The sequence below is a fragment of the Mandrillus leucophaeus genome, unplaced genomic scaffold, assembly GCF_000951045.1.
Source record: "Mandrillus leucophaeus isolate KB7577 unplaced genomic scaffold, Mleu.le_1.0 Scaffold320, whole genome shotgun sequence".
Lineage (NCBI taxonomy): Eukaryota > Metazoa > Chordata > Mammalia > Primates > Cercopithecidae > Mandrillus > Mandrillus leucophaeus.
In genome coordinates this window covers 2,256,080-2,272,267 of record NW_012103366.1, presented here as the reverse complement: position 1 = coordinate 2,272,267, position 16,188 = coordinate 2,256,080, and the positions used below count along the sequence as shown (strand labels likewise).

Here is a 16,188-nt window from a genome sequence, read left to right as displayed (position 1 = left end):
GCCTCCCAAAGTGCTGGGATTACAGGCGTGAGCCACCGCGCCCGGCCTACAATGATCTTTTTATCGGTCTTTGCACACGTGCACAATGCATATGTAAGATAACTCATAGACTATGCATCAATTTTTAAATACAGAGCTTGAAGCATTACTGGTGCAAATACAACTTGATAAAGCCTCCTAATATTAGACTGTGTGTCTACCACAAAGGGTAGCATATTAGGAATAGCAGTAATGTAAGATTGTTCTTAATTTTATTATTTAGGTTATATTCAAGCTACCTACTTAAGGCATTAACAGCTTTTCCTAATAGGAAGTATAAGCTGATTTTAATTTTTCAAACAAACAAAATGATTTCTCTATTTAAACATTTCTGGTAAAGTCTCATCTTCTTTACAGTAATCTTAAAAATTAAGACAGTAAGTTTGTACAAATAAACGTTTAAATTAAACATTTAAGGAGCACAACTCAACGTACCAACGCAGTCAAAACCTGGTGCTCCTAACAAAAAATTCACTATCGTTCCAAAGTGAAGTCTTTGTCTAAGTTTGCATGGCATCTCAGAATTTCATTAAAATTATCTTAATCTGATTTAACAGGAGCATAAGAAATTATTTTGCTTACTAAACAGAATCTAGAGGTTTCAGAATATAGATATCAATTATACCCATATAAAAAAACTAGTCTCAGTATCTACCCTTTTTTTTTTTTTTTGAGAGAGTCTCGGTCTGTCGCCAGGCTGGAGTGCAGTAGCATGGTCTCGGCTCACTGCAACCTCCACCTCCAGGGTTCAAGCAATTCTCGTGCCTCAGCCTCCCGAGTAGCTGGGACTACAGGCGCGCACCACCATGCCCAGCTAATTTTTGTATTTTTAGTAGAGACGGGGGTTTCACCATATTGGCCAGGATGGTCTCGATCCCCTGACCTCATGATCTGCCCGCCTTGGCCTCCCAAAGTGCTGGGTTTACAGGCGTGAGCCTCCGTGCTTGGCCTGGTATCTACCATTTTAACTTCCATCTAGTTACATGAAACAAATCACAGAACCTGGTCTGACCCAAAAGCAGGATTAAGTGACATAAAAACCCCAGAAAAATGAATAAAAAAAGTAAGGGCAAAAAGTTCCTTTTCCTAATTAATAATTAAAGTTTCTAAGTGTAGATCAGGATCACAAAAGAAAGAGGTGAAAAGAAAAACCTATAAATGATAGGAAAAATATTAGAATGTTGATCTTGTCCCTTTTTCTGTTGTTCCAGATTACATTACCCTTTTCTTTTATATGCTTTCAGCTTCTAGGAGAAGAGAAGGCTTTTATTAAATTTTAGGGTCAAGGTTTTAGAGTTAATTTACAAATACAACTGCATCAAATCTAGTTGGGACCACACAACTTAAGCAACACCTGCCAGTCCTGGAGTTCTCAGAAGCACCACTTAAAAGAATGAAACAGATATACGTTTATAAGGAAATCTATAAAACTCTGTTCTTAGTTTGAAGAGACTGCTATGGAAAGAAGTAATTGTCAAGTACATGAAAACTTTACTAGTTAATCAAGCAAGGTACATTTAAAATTATAAAATATAACTATAAAATCAATAATGATAGTTTGTTACAAACTAACAAGATTATGAAAAACAGGTAACACAGACATTTTAAAGAATAATTTAGCACTTAGCTTGTACTTAGCAAAATCTTTTCTGGTATCTATGTTAAAGAAAACACTGGCATTAAGTATAAGCAGGTAAAAAATATATACTGGTCAATATTTGAAAAACTAAAAATTTGGAAACAAATTTCCATGATCAGGAGATAAGCTGGAATCCTATATGGCTTAAAAAAAAAAAAAAAACACACAAAAAAACACAGAACCGGATATGCCAAATCAAATAGGTTATGAAAACATACAAGGGGGAAAAAGGTACAGAATAACACCTTTTTTTTTTTTGGTGAGACAGAGTCTCACTCTGTTGCCCAGGCTGCAGTGCAGTGGCGTGTTATCAGCTCACTGCAACCTCCACCTCCTGGATTCAAACAATCCTCCTGCCTCAGCCTCCCGAGTAGCTGGGATTACAGGCATGCACCACCATGCCCAGCTAATTTTTGTATTTTTAATACAGACAGGGTTTCACTATGTTGGTCAGGCTGGTCTTGAACTCCTGATCTCAAGTGATCCACCCACTTTGGCCTCCCAAAGTGCTGGGATTACAGGTGTGAGCCACCATGCCTAGCCAGAATAACATCTTTGATGTAAAATAAGAACTAAACAAATTAACAAACAAAACTCCACATCCACAGTATATACGTTCTACAAATTTCTATAAGTATTTTTAAAGGACTACATACGTAAGACACATATTAAACTCCTTACACCTCTGGGAAGAGGACAAAATTGCAACTAGGATTCATATAGTCAAATGTTATTTTAGCTTTTATCTGTAACGTCTCATTACTTGTAAAACTAAAAATTGATAAAGCAATCATCTTGGTAGCAAGGTGTATTGTTTTAAAATGTAATGCAAGAATTTCAATGCAGAGGTCAATACTATCTTAATGTTCACACTTTTAAAAGGATGGCTTTCTTTATTCACGTATTACTTCTATAATTAAGATACAAACAAAATAAGGTGATAGTAGTCACTATTAGTATAAGAACATAATTTTCAGTTTTTCTCTAGTGTAAGAAACATCATCTCAATAGTGGCAGAATGGACTAGATTAGACTTCATAAGATTCTTTCAAAGGTGGTAACTATGAAAGTAATTTTTTAAATGTTAAATGATAAATCACAAGAAATAAGACAAATTCCTAGGTCTACTATATTTCAAGTTCTCTACTATAAACGACAAAGGTTAGATTAGGCGACTGCTAAGATTCATCTAGCTCTACATGTCAATACCTACCTTCAACAGATTTAAACAGAATAAAACTTGAGTTTCTACCTTTATTATGTGTATTCATCAGCCTCCCAAAACAAATACAATTTTTCCTTACCTAAAAAGCATAAAAACTGTGGCAGGCATCAGGAATATTTCATTGCAAGCAATGAATTTCAGAATATTTTGTTGATTAGCACTTAATTTGTCCAAGACAGATCTCAACAGAGGTAAACTATTTGAGCCCCTTGCCTAAAACAAAAGAAAACCAACATTAGAAATAAGTGAAGCATTTCTGATAACAATACTTTCTTTCTGTAAGTAAATAGCCTATCCAACAGGCAATACAATCAAATATACTACTTTGGAAATGATGGTACAAAGTTCACAAACCATTTAAGGACAAATATAGTATTTTTCCTGCTTTTGTATATATTTAGACTTAATATAAAAAACAACTTTAGTAAAAGTACTTTTCATTCTTAGCTGCTTTTTCTCAAGAATGATTATTTAACAAAAAATAGTGGTTATTTCTCTCTAACCATGACAAAATCTGACTATCCAGTAATACAGTTAAAATATCTGTGACTCCTTCCTTAGCTAATGTTGGAATTATACAGCAATGTAATTACTGCTGTGACCAAAGAATTACAGGGATAAAGAAAAAGGCAAAGCATAAATACAAAGCATAAATCTGGATATTTTAATTCAAATTTCAGTATATATACTGTAAATGTGCTTGGTAAATTTGCCTGGATATTTTAATTCAAATTTCAGTATATTCTGTCAATGGCCTGATGCCAAGTTAGGTTTAATGCTCCAACCTAGCAATAAGAAAGAATTTCAGGAAAGCAGCAGTTCTGAAAATTAATGTAAAAGAGATTTATTCAGTACACTCAACTTATCTGGTATGCCAGAATTAAACACTGACAGAACAAGAGATCTGACAACTCAACAAACTTTAGAGATACAGGTTTCAAAAAAATAGATCTATTTCAAACTTGAAAAAGTCCCCTGGAGACCGGGGGGTGATATTAAGTGCAATCCTTTATCTATAAAATGTTCTAGTTTGTGAAACTTCAATAAACACTTCTAAACTTAAAACTTTCAAATCACTAAATAATTCATAACAAGTTTGTAAGGAATGGAGGGACTTTTTGTGACAAATACCAAAATGTCTTAGAATGAGAATTCATGTCAATGATCTGTAATTCAGAAGTCAGACAAGCAGCAGTTTTACTTACATCAAGGACCTTTTTCGTATATGTGGCAGCATGAAGCAAAGAGAATAACAAGACTGGGAAGATACTCACTAAAGAAAACAATTAAGGAAAACATTTAAAAGTCATCAAGTATTCTGCAAAACAGACTATGTATTATGTCCAAATATACAGATCTGAAACATCTGCTAAAATGAGTTCAGTGGAATGGTTTGTTTTACTGATACACTTTAAGCCAAATCAAATTTTGTTAACTATAAAGAAGAAAGTAAACTATTTCATTTTCTAAAATTCAGGTTTTTTTGTTTGTTTGTTTGTTCTTTGTTTGTTTTTTGAGATGAAGTCTCACTCTTCTCCCCCAGGCTGGAGTGCAGTGGCGCAATCTTGGCTAACCGCAACCTCCGCCTCCTGGGTTCAAGCGATTCTCCTGTCTCTCAGCATCCCGAGTAGCTGGGATTACAGGCGCCTGCCACCACGCCCAGCTAATTTTTGTATTTTTAGTAGAGACAGGGTTTCACCATGTAGGCCAGGCTGGTCTCGAACTCCTTACCTCAGGTGATCTGCCCACCTCGGCCTCCCAAAGTGCTGGAATTACAGGTGTGAGCCACTGCACCCGGCCAATTCACAGTTCTTTTTATGACAAAAATTAATAGTGAAAAAGCTTTTTCATTCATTTCTACTGGGTAACAATTTAAACACTTGCTAAATTAAATTGAAATCTAGGTAACCCCAAAGGGTTGTAAGTATAGCTTTTAACCCTACAATGGCTTTCTTGGTCACTCTAACTTACCCTTCAAACACAGTAGTTTTATAGTGCTTTCACAATCTCAAATACTGAGGAAAGAGTCTAAGGTAATGGTTTAAAGAGTAATTCACAAATTTTTAGTCCCGAAGACTAAAGATCTTTTATTACTTCTTTCCTACAAAGACTCTAAAATTTTGAGATACTATACATAACAAGTTGTTACAGTTATGCTCTCAATTTGTAAAAATTAAAATGGCAGTATATATTTTGCTTTGTATACAGTCAATTGAAACTCTTAACAGCTTAATTACAGACATAAGGAAAGAATCCTTTTGAATCCAACTGTTCGGCTTTATGCCATGGATAAACATACTTTTCATTCAGCTTTTTGTAAAATGGAAATTGTTCAAAAGACCCCATTCTCCACCCCAATTTCTACCAGGTTGATTTAAAAAAAAAAATTGTCAAGTAGTTCCACAAAATGATATAGACTGTTAGTCAATCACGAATGGCAAAAATACTTGTCCTAAAAATATTAGCAGTTCCTAAGAAATGAACCATTGTATTTTTCTATACTAACTGAAGGCCTGATATGACAGGAAATGGTGATTGCTATAACATAATCTGAGTATCAAATTCATTATAACCATAACTCATTTACGAATCCAAGGGACCCAGTTTCCAACTGACAAGCAAGACACCAACTTATATCCAAGTATTAGAAGAACCATAACTCTCTAACATAGTTTTCCAAATTAATATCCTGACCAACTTGTTCCCACCTCTAACAAGAATTAAGAAAAATGTCCATTTCCTAAGTAGGGATCATATATGTATATAAAAAGTTTTAAAATTTTTAATGAATCATAGACTACTTTGAAACTGATGGAAGCTACAACTATCTCCTAAAGTCACTATAAAACTCTGTTGATCCTTAAAGAATTCAGTTCGAACTTTGACGCATATCCAGACTGAATTCAATAAAAGGGGCAGTGTCAGGTAGTGAAAATATAGCCCTGAATTGGGAGTCGAGATACCTGGGTTCCACTCCTGACTCTGTCACTAACCTAATTTTCCTAGGCCAAGTTTCATGCTCTGGCAAATGAGTATGCAGAGATCAAAGCTAGAAATTTCCAATGAGTCTTTTATCTCTAACATTCTATAGTTCACAAATCCTTGGTAAGAGATTCATAATCTTAGTCTTCAACATCACTTTTAAACTATTAATACAATGTATTTAGAAAAGATAAGAGGTGAAATGCCCTAAGTACCTGTTATTAATCGAGGAAGGACAAAATATCTCCTTTATAAGAACAAAAATCAGAACGCAAGTCTGTAATATTACTTTGGGCCCACTTTTATTTATTACCATATTACCTTAATAATCAGATTAGCATTTCCTGCCAATTACTAGTTTATGTTATTCTCACTGTTTACTACATTCCCTTTTTAAGAATTTAAGGAATAGGAAATCCTTAATCTTCAACATTCCCAGGAAAGAGGGGCTACCAAATAACCAACTGTATAAAAAGGCAGACAGGCTTTCTTCACTAGTCATGAGTCTCATTTGGCAAGACCTCAGGATTCACTCAACAAAACTTACTGATCTGTGTAAGGCACTGTTCCCAAAGTTATTGATGTATTCAGTTTACCTGACATTAAAACACATTTTCTGTCATTTCTATTTCTCCCTCCGAAGAAATTTTAAGCTACTAAAAGGCATGACCAAAAATCTCTACATAACTTCCTGTTGTAGCTCAGAAAGTCTAGAATTTTAACATTGGTGACCGCAAAGCACTTCAAACAACACAGGCCAGTCAAGCCAATAATATGCCAAACAAATGTGATTATCATTTACAGTCATAGTATAATAATCATTTAATAAGTTTTACCTAAAAATGAACCAGTACAAATTATGACGGGGCATTACAGACCCATGCATTGAAACAGGAAAAATTTTATCCTTACATTTCAAACTACCCATATTATCTCAGTGAAGCAGGTAATTTAAAGGGAATCTCTATATAATGAACATGTAAATGAAGTTACCAGCTTTACCCACATAGAGAAAGAAATATCTTTAATGTACCCTTAAGTGTTACTCACCCACTAACTGTAGATCAGGTAAGGCTTTTAAGTTAGAAAGACCTTTTCAGCATTACTACTTACTAGCCAATATGTGGGAAGTGGATACTGATAATCAGCAAATCAGCATCTTTATTAAAAATATACCACAATGAGTGGTATATTTTTTAGAGTGCTACAAAGATTAAATGTCAAGTTCTTTTTTTTTTTTGAGATGGAGTCTCGCTCTGTCGCTCAGGCTGGAGTGCAAGTGGCATGATCTTGGCTCACTACAATCTCCACCTCCAGGGTTCAAGCGAGTCTCCTGCCTCAGCCTCCTGAGCAGCTGCAACTATAGGCACGTGCCACCATGCCCAGCTAATTTTTTGTATTTTTAGTAGAGATGGGGTTTCACCATATTAGTCAGGATGGTCTCAATCTCCTGACCTCGTGATCCGCCCACCTTGGCCTCCCAAAGTGCCACCATGCATGAGCTACCGTGCCTGGCCTAAATTCAAGTCCTTATACTGGCAAAATAGGTGCTCAGGAAATTTCTGTTTCCTCCTATTTCTTTTGCTTAAGACTTATAAAAATCTATTTAAAAGTTTGATACTTCATGAGCATAAGTATCTAAATAGGTAATATTCAGTCTCAGAGGAATATTTTATTGTGCTTTACATAACATATAGATGTATCATAATATTCAAAAGCTCTCAGAGCAGCACTTCTCAATGCACAAAATGATTTGCAGAGATAATCTACAGGAAAAAAACCCAAAACAGTTAAGTTTAAAAAACCCTGGTAACTCTTTTAGTTTCACAACACACGTTAGAATACCAAAGTCCCTATAGTAAAGAACCTATTTAAAAATGTTTAACCTGGCCGGGCGTGGTGGCTCACACCTGTAATTCCAACACTTTGGCAGGCCAAGGCAGGTGGATCATGAGGTCAGGAGTTCAAGAACAGCCTGGCAAATATGGTGAAACCCCGTCTTTACTAAAAACACAAAAAAATTAGCCGGGTGTGGTGGCAGGCGCCTGTATTTCCTAGCTACTCAGAAGGCTGAGGCAGAGAATTGCTTGAACCCAGGAGGCAGAGGGTGCAGTGAGCCAAGATCGCGCCATTGCACTCCAGCCTGGGCGACAGAGCAAGACCCTGTCTCAAAAAAAAAAAAAAGTTTAACCTAGCGTTCACTATAGAACCTTTTCCCTATTTTTCCCCCTCCTTTATGGAATACCCAGTATCATCCCACAACACACCTTTGAAATGTGAAAACATATAAATTCCAAACGAGTTATTTCTCATTAGCTTCACAGATTATCCATGTGTGTCCTTATTTTCTACTCTATACACAGCAAATATTAACTTCTTTGAATTATCTCATTCCCTGCTTAAATAAGTTATTTTTTTGGTTAAATTCCATTTGTGTCTAGTTCACTGGGGGTTAAGATAGAAAGAGCTGAGGACCTCTCTTTTTTAAAGCAAGACATGACACTTTGCCAAAAATGTGAATTAAATGAAAAAAATTTTAAATATTAAAGTAAGTTCTGCATAAGCTTATACTTCGAAGCAGAATTTGAAAATATCCATTCTAACAGAGAAGATTACAAGAAGCAAGAACAAAGATAGTTTAAAATTCCTAAATCAGCTCTTCAAAGTTTACATTTCACATTTTAAAAGTCAGAAATTCTTACGCTAAACATATCTTCATTCAAATGAAGTGCCAAGAACAAACCCAGACTTCATGGAATGCCTTCATTGCTGAAATAATCAGAAGAGATCTCCTATATACTTAGTTGGCAATTTCATTGTTAAAAAGGTAGAAAAGGATACTTGTAACTGGGTAGGAGTTTACAAAGATGAGTGAATACAACAGGTAGTGACAGCTGTCCTCTAACAAAGCCTGGGCCAGGAATGCTCTGCTTAACTGGAAGTGTGGTAATCTTTGGTGCAGCCTCAGAGCACTGGTAAGAGCATTTGCCAGCAAAGCACGTTGGTAAAAGCTTGCTGCTTCATGCAACCTGCAAATTACCAGAGGAGAGGTTATCATGAGACATAAACAACTACAGTCTCTTCCTCCTTTGTGAATTGCATCATAATTGCACAACACCTAAATCACTTGTCAATAGAAAAAAATTACATGAACTTATTCTACCTTTTTTAATAGCATCACTTCATATATAAGTCCAACTGAATTTTTTATAATCAATTTATAAAACTGAATTTTATAAAGCAGGATCTTCCATCAAGTAATAAGTAAAAATGAAAAAAACATGAACTTATCTCATTCCCACACATCAATTTTTCCTTGGATTTTCAATGTGTTAGTTTCACAAGATATAAAATATTCCTCTAACTGATAGTGTTATTAGGTTGTTAGTATCTTAAGGCTGGAACTTGTATTTTATTTGTCCCTGAACCCTTTACAGGTTAACAAGTCTTACACATAAAAGGCATTCCAGATAAACTGACTCAACAACTGAATATCAAAGGCAGCAATATGTATAATACATACCCAAGAAGAGGCAGAACAAACAAAGCAGAGCAGTAAACTGTGAACAAGCGAGAAAGCCACATTGCCGTGTCCAGTTTATTGGTCATCATGAATTGCTAAATTTAAAAAGAAAAATACTGTAAGCTATGCCTGCAAATTATGTTTTTAAGCATCAAGACTGTGTGGTTTTTATGTCTACTCAAAATATTTTAATCTTGCTCCATTTGTTTTTTAGATCATTAGGTGAAAACTCTAAGGCAATTAAATGTTTCATGTATACGGTTAATGACAAGTCCGAACACCTTATAGTTTTCATGTAGAAAGCACAAGAAGTACTTAAACAGAAATAAACAGAAAAACATCAGCTGACATTTGAAAAAATGCAAAGACTAATTAATTAGAAAAAATAATCTTAACAGAAATTCAACTACAATTGTCTGTATTCCTTTAATACTTGTAATATTGGCTTCTTCTATTTTAAAAGAACTTTAAACAAAAACTAATTGCTCTCAAGAGATCCATATGCCTATTCTTAGCAAAAACTCTCAAATCTGAATAGGTAGGTCTCAGAGCTGAATAAAACATCACATAAAGCCAGTTTGGATTAAAGAAACCTTTTGAAGAAGAAATATAAAACCATGATAGTAGTAACAACTGAACTCATTCACCTTGTAATCTACCTACATGCACAAGAGCCTGGCATACTGTAGGTGTTCAAAATACGGCTGACAGGTATTAAATGGCCACCTGCCTCTCTGATTACACCACTCTCTTTATCACCTCCATGTTCCCCCACCAAGTCTTACCCTAGTTTCAATAGTGCTAGATTAAACTTCCGTATACCATTTTCTTCTCCAGTTTTTTCGCATTCTGTCTTTTCCTTTGCTGCTTTCCCCCCAATACCTATGTCTATTACCACTAAAGCAGAATCTTAAAATTTGTTTTCTCATTAAAATGTATCTTATATTCAAATTCTAAAGTGGCTTTTACATGTTTTGTCTAGGATCTTCGTAAGTAATTTTAACATCGAGATCCATATACATAGATATATAAACAAAAGTTTCACAAACAATATTTACCCTACTGTACATAATGGATTTTGACATTTTCTATTTAATTTTTAAAAAATAGCTGGTATTTTCACTAAACTGACTTCTCAACTCACTAACGGGTCTACCTGAAGTCTAAAAACACTGCTCTACGTAATTTAATTTCATTATCTTTTGAAAAAAACTATGAAAAATTTGAGGGGAAAATGCAAGTACATTGTAAAATTCCAGGCTGTTCTATTGTATGTCTTTTTAACCCACATGTAGGTAATTTCAGAAATATGAAATACAACTTGGATGTATTATTAAATCCAGGCTTACCATACTGTGACTCCAGTAAATTGAAATGATTAGCAGTAATCAAGTGAAGGATGAATCCAGCTTACTGTGCTCAGTTTCTCAACAAATATTACAACTGTGCACCACAGTTTGAAAGTTAGTTTTAGAACATTCTCCTTAAAATCTATTTGTTCAGGGTGTTTATTCTGCAATAAATCACTGAGCTATGCGTTTCGTTTTGTACACGCTTAAGTATATTTTATTAGACAATTTTAAAAGTTTAAGAAAGTGTATTGGTATACATTTTTTAAGAGTAAACTGTCCAACCATCATACTAATAAATAGCTCAGGCAAAAAAAAAAAATCAAAATCACTAGATCTTTGCGTGAAAAATTGTTGAGGAGCAATATTCACACAGTCTCACAGTATCATGCCAAAGAACACTTTAGTTAGAAAGGAAACAAGGAATCTTTACAATGGAGAAACTGGTGGACACCACCTTAATCAAATAATCAAATTCTGTAATGATCGGATAAACCAATGTAAAATGCTTCCTGATATATAATATAGATACACATATATGCTGCAAAATATGTCTGGACTCACAACTATCAGTATCTTAAAAGATAAAAAAGGGGAGGAGAGGGCAGAACTGTTCCTAGATTAAAAGGGAGTAAACAAGATACAGACAGTAAATTTAATGCATGCTTTTTGAGACAGGGTCTCCCTCTGTCACCCCAGGCTGGAGCGCAGCAGCACACCCCGCCTCAGCCTCCCGAGTAGCTAGGACTATACCGGGACTATAGGAGCGCACCTCCAAGACCGGCTAATTTATGTTTGTTTTGAGAGGAGGTTTTGCTCTATAGCCCAACCTGGAGTGCAGTGGTGCGATCTTAGCTCACTGCAGCTTCAACTTCTCGGGCCCAAGCGATCCGCCCGCCTCGGCCTCCCAAAGTGCTGGAATTACAGGCGTGAGCGACCACGCCCCGCCTAATTTTTTTGATTTCTAGTAGAGATGAGGTCTCGTTGTGTTTCCAAGGCTGGTCTCGAACTCCTGAACTCAAGCGATCCTCCTGCCTTGGACTCCCAAAGTTCTGGGCTTACAGGAGTGAGCCACTGTGCCCGGCCATCGATGCATGTTTTTTGGCTGAATCCCGGATGAAGAGAAAGCAGCTTTAAAGGACAATTATGGAAATTTGCACATGGACTTTATATTAGGTAATATTTCTCAAATGTGGTAACTGCACTGTGGTCACACAGAAGAATACTTAACTATTTATGGATTAAAAAGTAGAGGACAATAATGCTCCGGGCACAAATAACTTGTTAGTTCCAGATCAGCATCTTAAAAAATCGCATAATGATATTTCTCTTCATAAAGAACAAAGTGAAGAAGAAAAAGACCACCGCCCTCCTCCTTTTGCATAATTTCTATATACAATGGTATATACTAGGCAGAAACGTTCTTTGCAGCACCCGTGTGCTCCACGTGGTGTGTGTCATGGATCATGCGTGTCATGGCACAACCTCATGTGGCATCTTTAACCCTGGGGCCTACGATAAACAAGAGACGGAGGTGTGAGAAGAGGAAAGAAGGCCCAATTTCCATGGCATACAGGTGAGGGCCACGAGCTGCAGTCAGTCTATTGTCGCTTCGGAAACAAACTTGTAGTTCCCTCCATATCTTCGCTCAGGACCTCCCCTCTCCCCGTTCCAACTTCCCCACCCCAACTCATTAATCCCAGTCCTGAAAGCACTGAGCTTCTGGAACGCCTCGGGACTCGCAACACTTCCTGCTTCTTCCTAACTCTTGCAAATCAAGCCAGGCTACCCTGCCCTCGCACTTACCACAGCGCCCGCCCCTTGGGGGCCGTTCGGGGTCGTATCTGCCATGGGCTCACACTAGCGTCTGCAACGCTGCAACCGCAGCGAGAAGAAAGGGGGGAGAAAATGTCAGCGCTGGGGCCAGGACCCGGGTACCGGCTTCCCTGCCTCGCGCCAGACACAGGCCGGATGCACCCGGCCGGAACTCTGAGCCTCCACCAGGAAAGGGTCTCGCTCGCCCGGTGCAGCCTACTGGATCCAGGGCACCCGCAGCAGCCGCGAGGTACCTGTCCCGAGATCAAAGCCGTGTTTCCAGAAAGACGGGAGCGAAGGCGGAGCTTAAGGGTGAAGCCCTAGAGAGCCAACCTATGCCGCCGGCTCCAGGTTATGGCCCAACCCGGAAGTGCTCCTTTCATTTCCGTAGGGAAAAGGCGGTGACGAAGGGGGGAAACGGGAGTGGTTCCCAGAGGCATGACGGGAAGTGTAGTTTTTTTCTCCTAATTTGCTCTCCAGCTGTCCTACCCGCCGATTGGCCAAGTGAGCTAAGAAATCAGGAAGGGGGAGCAACTTTTGCGTCAAATACAGCTCACAAATAATCCTCCCTGCCCATGCTCAAACCATGAAATTTCTGCACTTCCTGATATAGAGGCCTCAGAAACATCTTTGATCCCTTTCTCCAGGGACTCACTAAGCCCTGTGGTTCTATATCTATTAATTCTTCAAATAAGTATTTATGAGGCCTGCTATGTGACAGGCTTCATACTTGGCAAGGCGGATAAAAAGAGGAATATGACACAGATTGCAAAAGAGAGACAAATAAACGGAAATCAGAGCATAGTGATTGTGTAATATGTACAGAGGCTGATTTAATCACAGGGAGCACAGAGGACGGTACCTAAATCAGAAGGGGTCTGGGGAGGTTTCCTGGAAAAGATAATTCCGGCCCTTGGTCTTGAAGGACAAAAAGTTGGCTGAAAGTGTTACCGGTGGAGGGTGTCCAAGTTCTTGGCATTTTGAACATAGAAACGGACAAAACGCACAAAGCAAGGAAAGAATGAAGCAACAAAAACAGAGATCTGTTGAAAATGAAAGTACACTCCAGAGTGTGGGAGCGCTGGACAGCAGTTCAAGGGCCCTGGGTACAGAATCTTCTCGGGTCCAAATACCCCCTAGAGGTTTCCCATTGGCCACTTGGAGTTCACTTCATGTAAATGAAGTGGTGGCCCCCAATCAGAGGCTGAAGTGAAGTTACAAAGTTGCAAACGTCTGATTGGTTGCAAAAAGCAACTAATCAGAGGTACTTTGAATTTCCCATCTGCTGTGCAGAACAGGTCCGGGCTTGCAAAGGGAGTAGTGTCTGTTCCTTCTGTTACTTAGGCATGGAAAGTAAGGATTTTCCTTTCAATTTAGTTCTAGGAACTCAGCAAGAAACGGCATTAGGTTCCCTACCTCTATACGATATTCTGCTGCCTCAAAAGGGGAAGAGGACTCCAGACAGGGTAACAGAAACTGCAAGAAGTAACAGGATAGCCAGAGGACTAGTTTAGTGTGACCAGAATGATGGTGCAAGTCAGGGGATTGTGAAAGATTTGGGCTAGAAAGGCAGGCAGGCGTGTACTGAGGAAAGGATCTGAACTTGACCCTGAAATCCAGAGAACTCTGGTACGATTTTAATCAGAAGTGTGACATCATGAGATTTAGAAAGATCTCTCTGGCAACAGGGTGGAGGATGACCAGAGGGGCAAACTAAAGGTCAGGAAATTAGTTGTGAAGTCATTTTTTTATATATAAACTAAAAATAAAATCCTAAGTCAGGGATCTGTCGACTGACTGGATAGATCCGTCTCTTGGCCAAGGGGACCCCAGCCATGATGGGACAGGAGATCAGACATGCCTCATTATACCCCCTCCCTTTTGTAGTTTAGACACAACTGACTAGCAACTACTTAGGCATGGAAAGTTACGGTTTTCCTTTCAATTTAGTTCTAGGAAGTCAGCCTACTTTTAACATGTTAATATTACAATAAAGATCATAACATTGACAGAACAAACTCTTTGTAGGAATAGGATACCAAATTATAAACAAGACCTAAGGCCATGCCAGGCAAGGGTTAAGTAATGCACCCCCTACACTTAAAAAACAGGTGCTGGAGAGGATGTGGAGAAATAGGAACACTTTTACACTGTTGGTGAGACTGAAAACTAGTTCAACCATTATGGAAGACAGTGTGGTGATTCCTCAAGGATCTAGAACTAGAAATACCATTTGATCCAGCCATCCCATTACTGGGTATATACCCAGAGGATTATAAATCATGCTGCTATAAAGACACATGCACACGTATGTTTATTGCGGCACTATTCACAATAGCAAAGACTTGAAACCAACCCAAATGCCCATCAGTGGTAGACTGGATTAAGAAAATGTGGCACATATACACCATGGAATACTATGCAGCCATAAAAAGGATGAGTTCATGTCCTTTGTAGGGACATGAATGAAGCTGGAAACCATCATTCTCAGCAAACTATCGCAAGGACAGGACACCAAACACCGCATGTTCTCACTCATAGGTGGGATTTGAACAATGAGAACACTTGGACACAGGAAGGGGAACATCACATACCGGGGCCTGTCGTGGAGTGGGAGCAGGGGGAAGGGATAGCATTAGGAGATATACCTAATGTAAATGACGAGTTATTGGGTGCAGCACACCAACATGGCACATGTATACATATGTAACAAACCTGCACGATGTGCACATGTACCCTAGAACTTAAAGTATAATAATAAAAAATAAAATAAAATAAAATAAACTATGTTCTGCCACAAGAGTTTCCCCCCCGCCACACACTCTCTGGCAGCTAAACAACCACCGGCCTAGAGAGAAGCAATATTAAAACAATTACTACTGATCCAGCTTACAGACACTAACTGAACCCCTGCTATACCAACCATAGCTACAGCTTTGATTGCACAAGAGACTGATTTCAGTAACTTTCTCCAGATAAGACCACTGACCATAGGCTGATTCTGGCCACTTTACAGAGGCCATGCACTTGTGTGCCTTCATCTCTGCTTCACCTTTTGATGTACAGGGCCTAACTGTAGCACATTAAATGTTAAGTCTCCACCCCAAGGTGAACACAGGTTGTATGTAACATGCATGTTGTTCCATACGCATGGATCAGGATCATAGAATACTTTTATGAATATTCATAGCTCCTCCTATAACCTGTTGAATATGTAAGTTTAGCCAACCTATTCAGCATAAAGCTCCTACCCAGCCCCTCTTCCTTTAAAGTGCCTTTCTCTGGTCCTTGCTGGAGGCTGTGCTTCTCAGCCTGTGAGATGGCCACCTTGCAGACTGTATCTCCTTATAAGAAATAAAGTCTCCTTTTCTAAATGTATAGATCCTGTGAGTTTTAAGTTAACACGTACATGTAGGAAAGAAGTGACGAGATTCTGGATTGAGGTAGTGTTGTTGGGGAAAAGAAGAGGAAAGATGACTTGGAGGTGGCTTCTAAGATGTGGTGTCTAACTAGGTAAGGGTGTGTAGGAAAGGGAATGTCATCTGCTGAGACCTGGAGAAGAGTGTAGAAAAAAATGCATTAGAAGAGCAGTAGATTGAGAATCAAGACTTGGGAC

General features: G+C 38.2%; 1 protein-coding gene across 1 annotated transcript in view; it reads right to left on the bottom strand.

Annotated features, from left to right (window-relative positions):
• TMEM33 (transmembrane protein 33) overlaps nt 1–12,952 on the bottom strand; it is a 26,431-nt gene extending 13,479 nt beyond the window's left edge. The window contains exons 1-6 of the mRNA XM_011987988.1: nt 12,779–12,952; nt 12,564–12,624; nt 9,409–9,503; nt 8,727–8,914; nt 4,109–4,176; nt 2,983–3,116 (exon numbers count right to left, since the gene is read on the bottom strand). Of these exons, the coding sequence (XP_011843378.1) occupies nt 2,983–3,116; nt 4,109–4,176; nt 8,727–8,914; nt 9,409–9,503; nt 12,564–12,608 (530 nt within the window). The 5' untranslated portion in view covers nt 12,609–12,624; nt 12,779–12,952. The remainder of the gene's footprint in view (nt 1–2,982; nt 3,117–4,108; nt 4,177–8,726; nt 8,915–9,408; nt 9,504–12,563; nt 12,625–12,778) is intronic.
• Nucleotides 12,953–16,188: the final 3,236 nt, after the last annotated feature.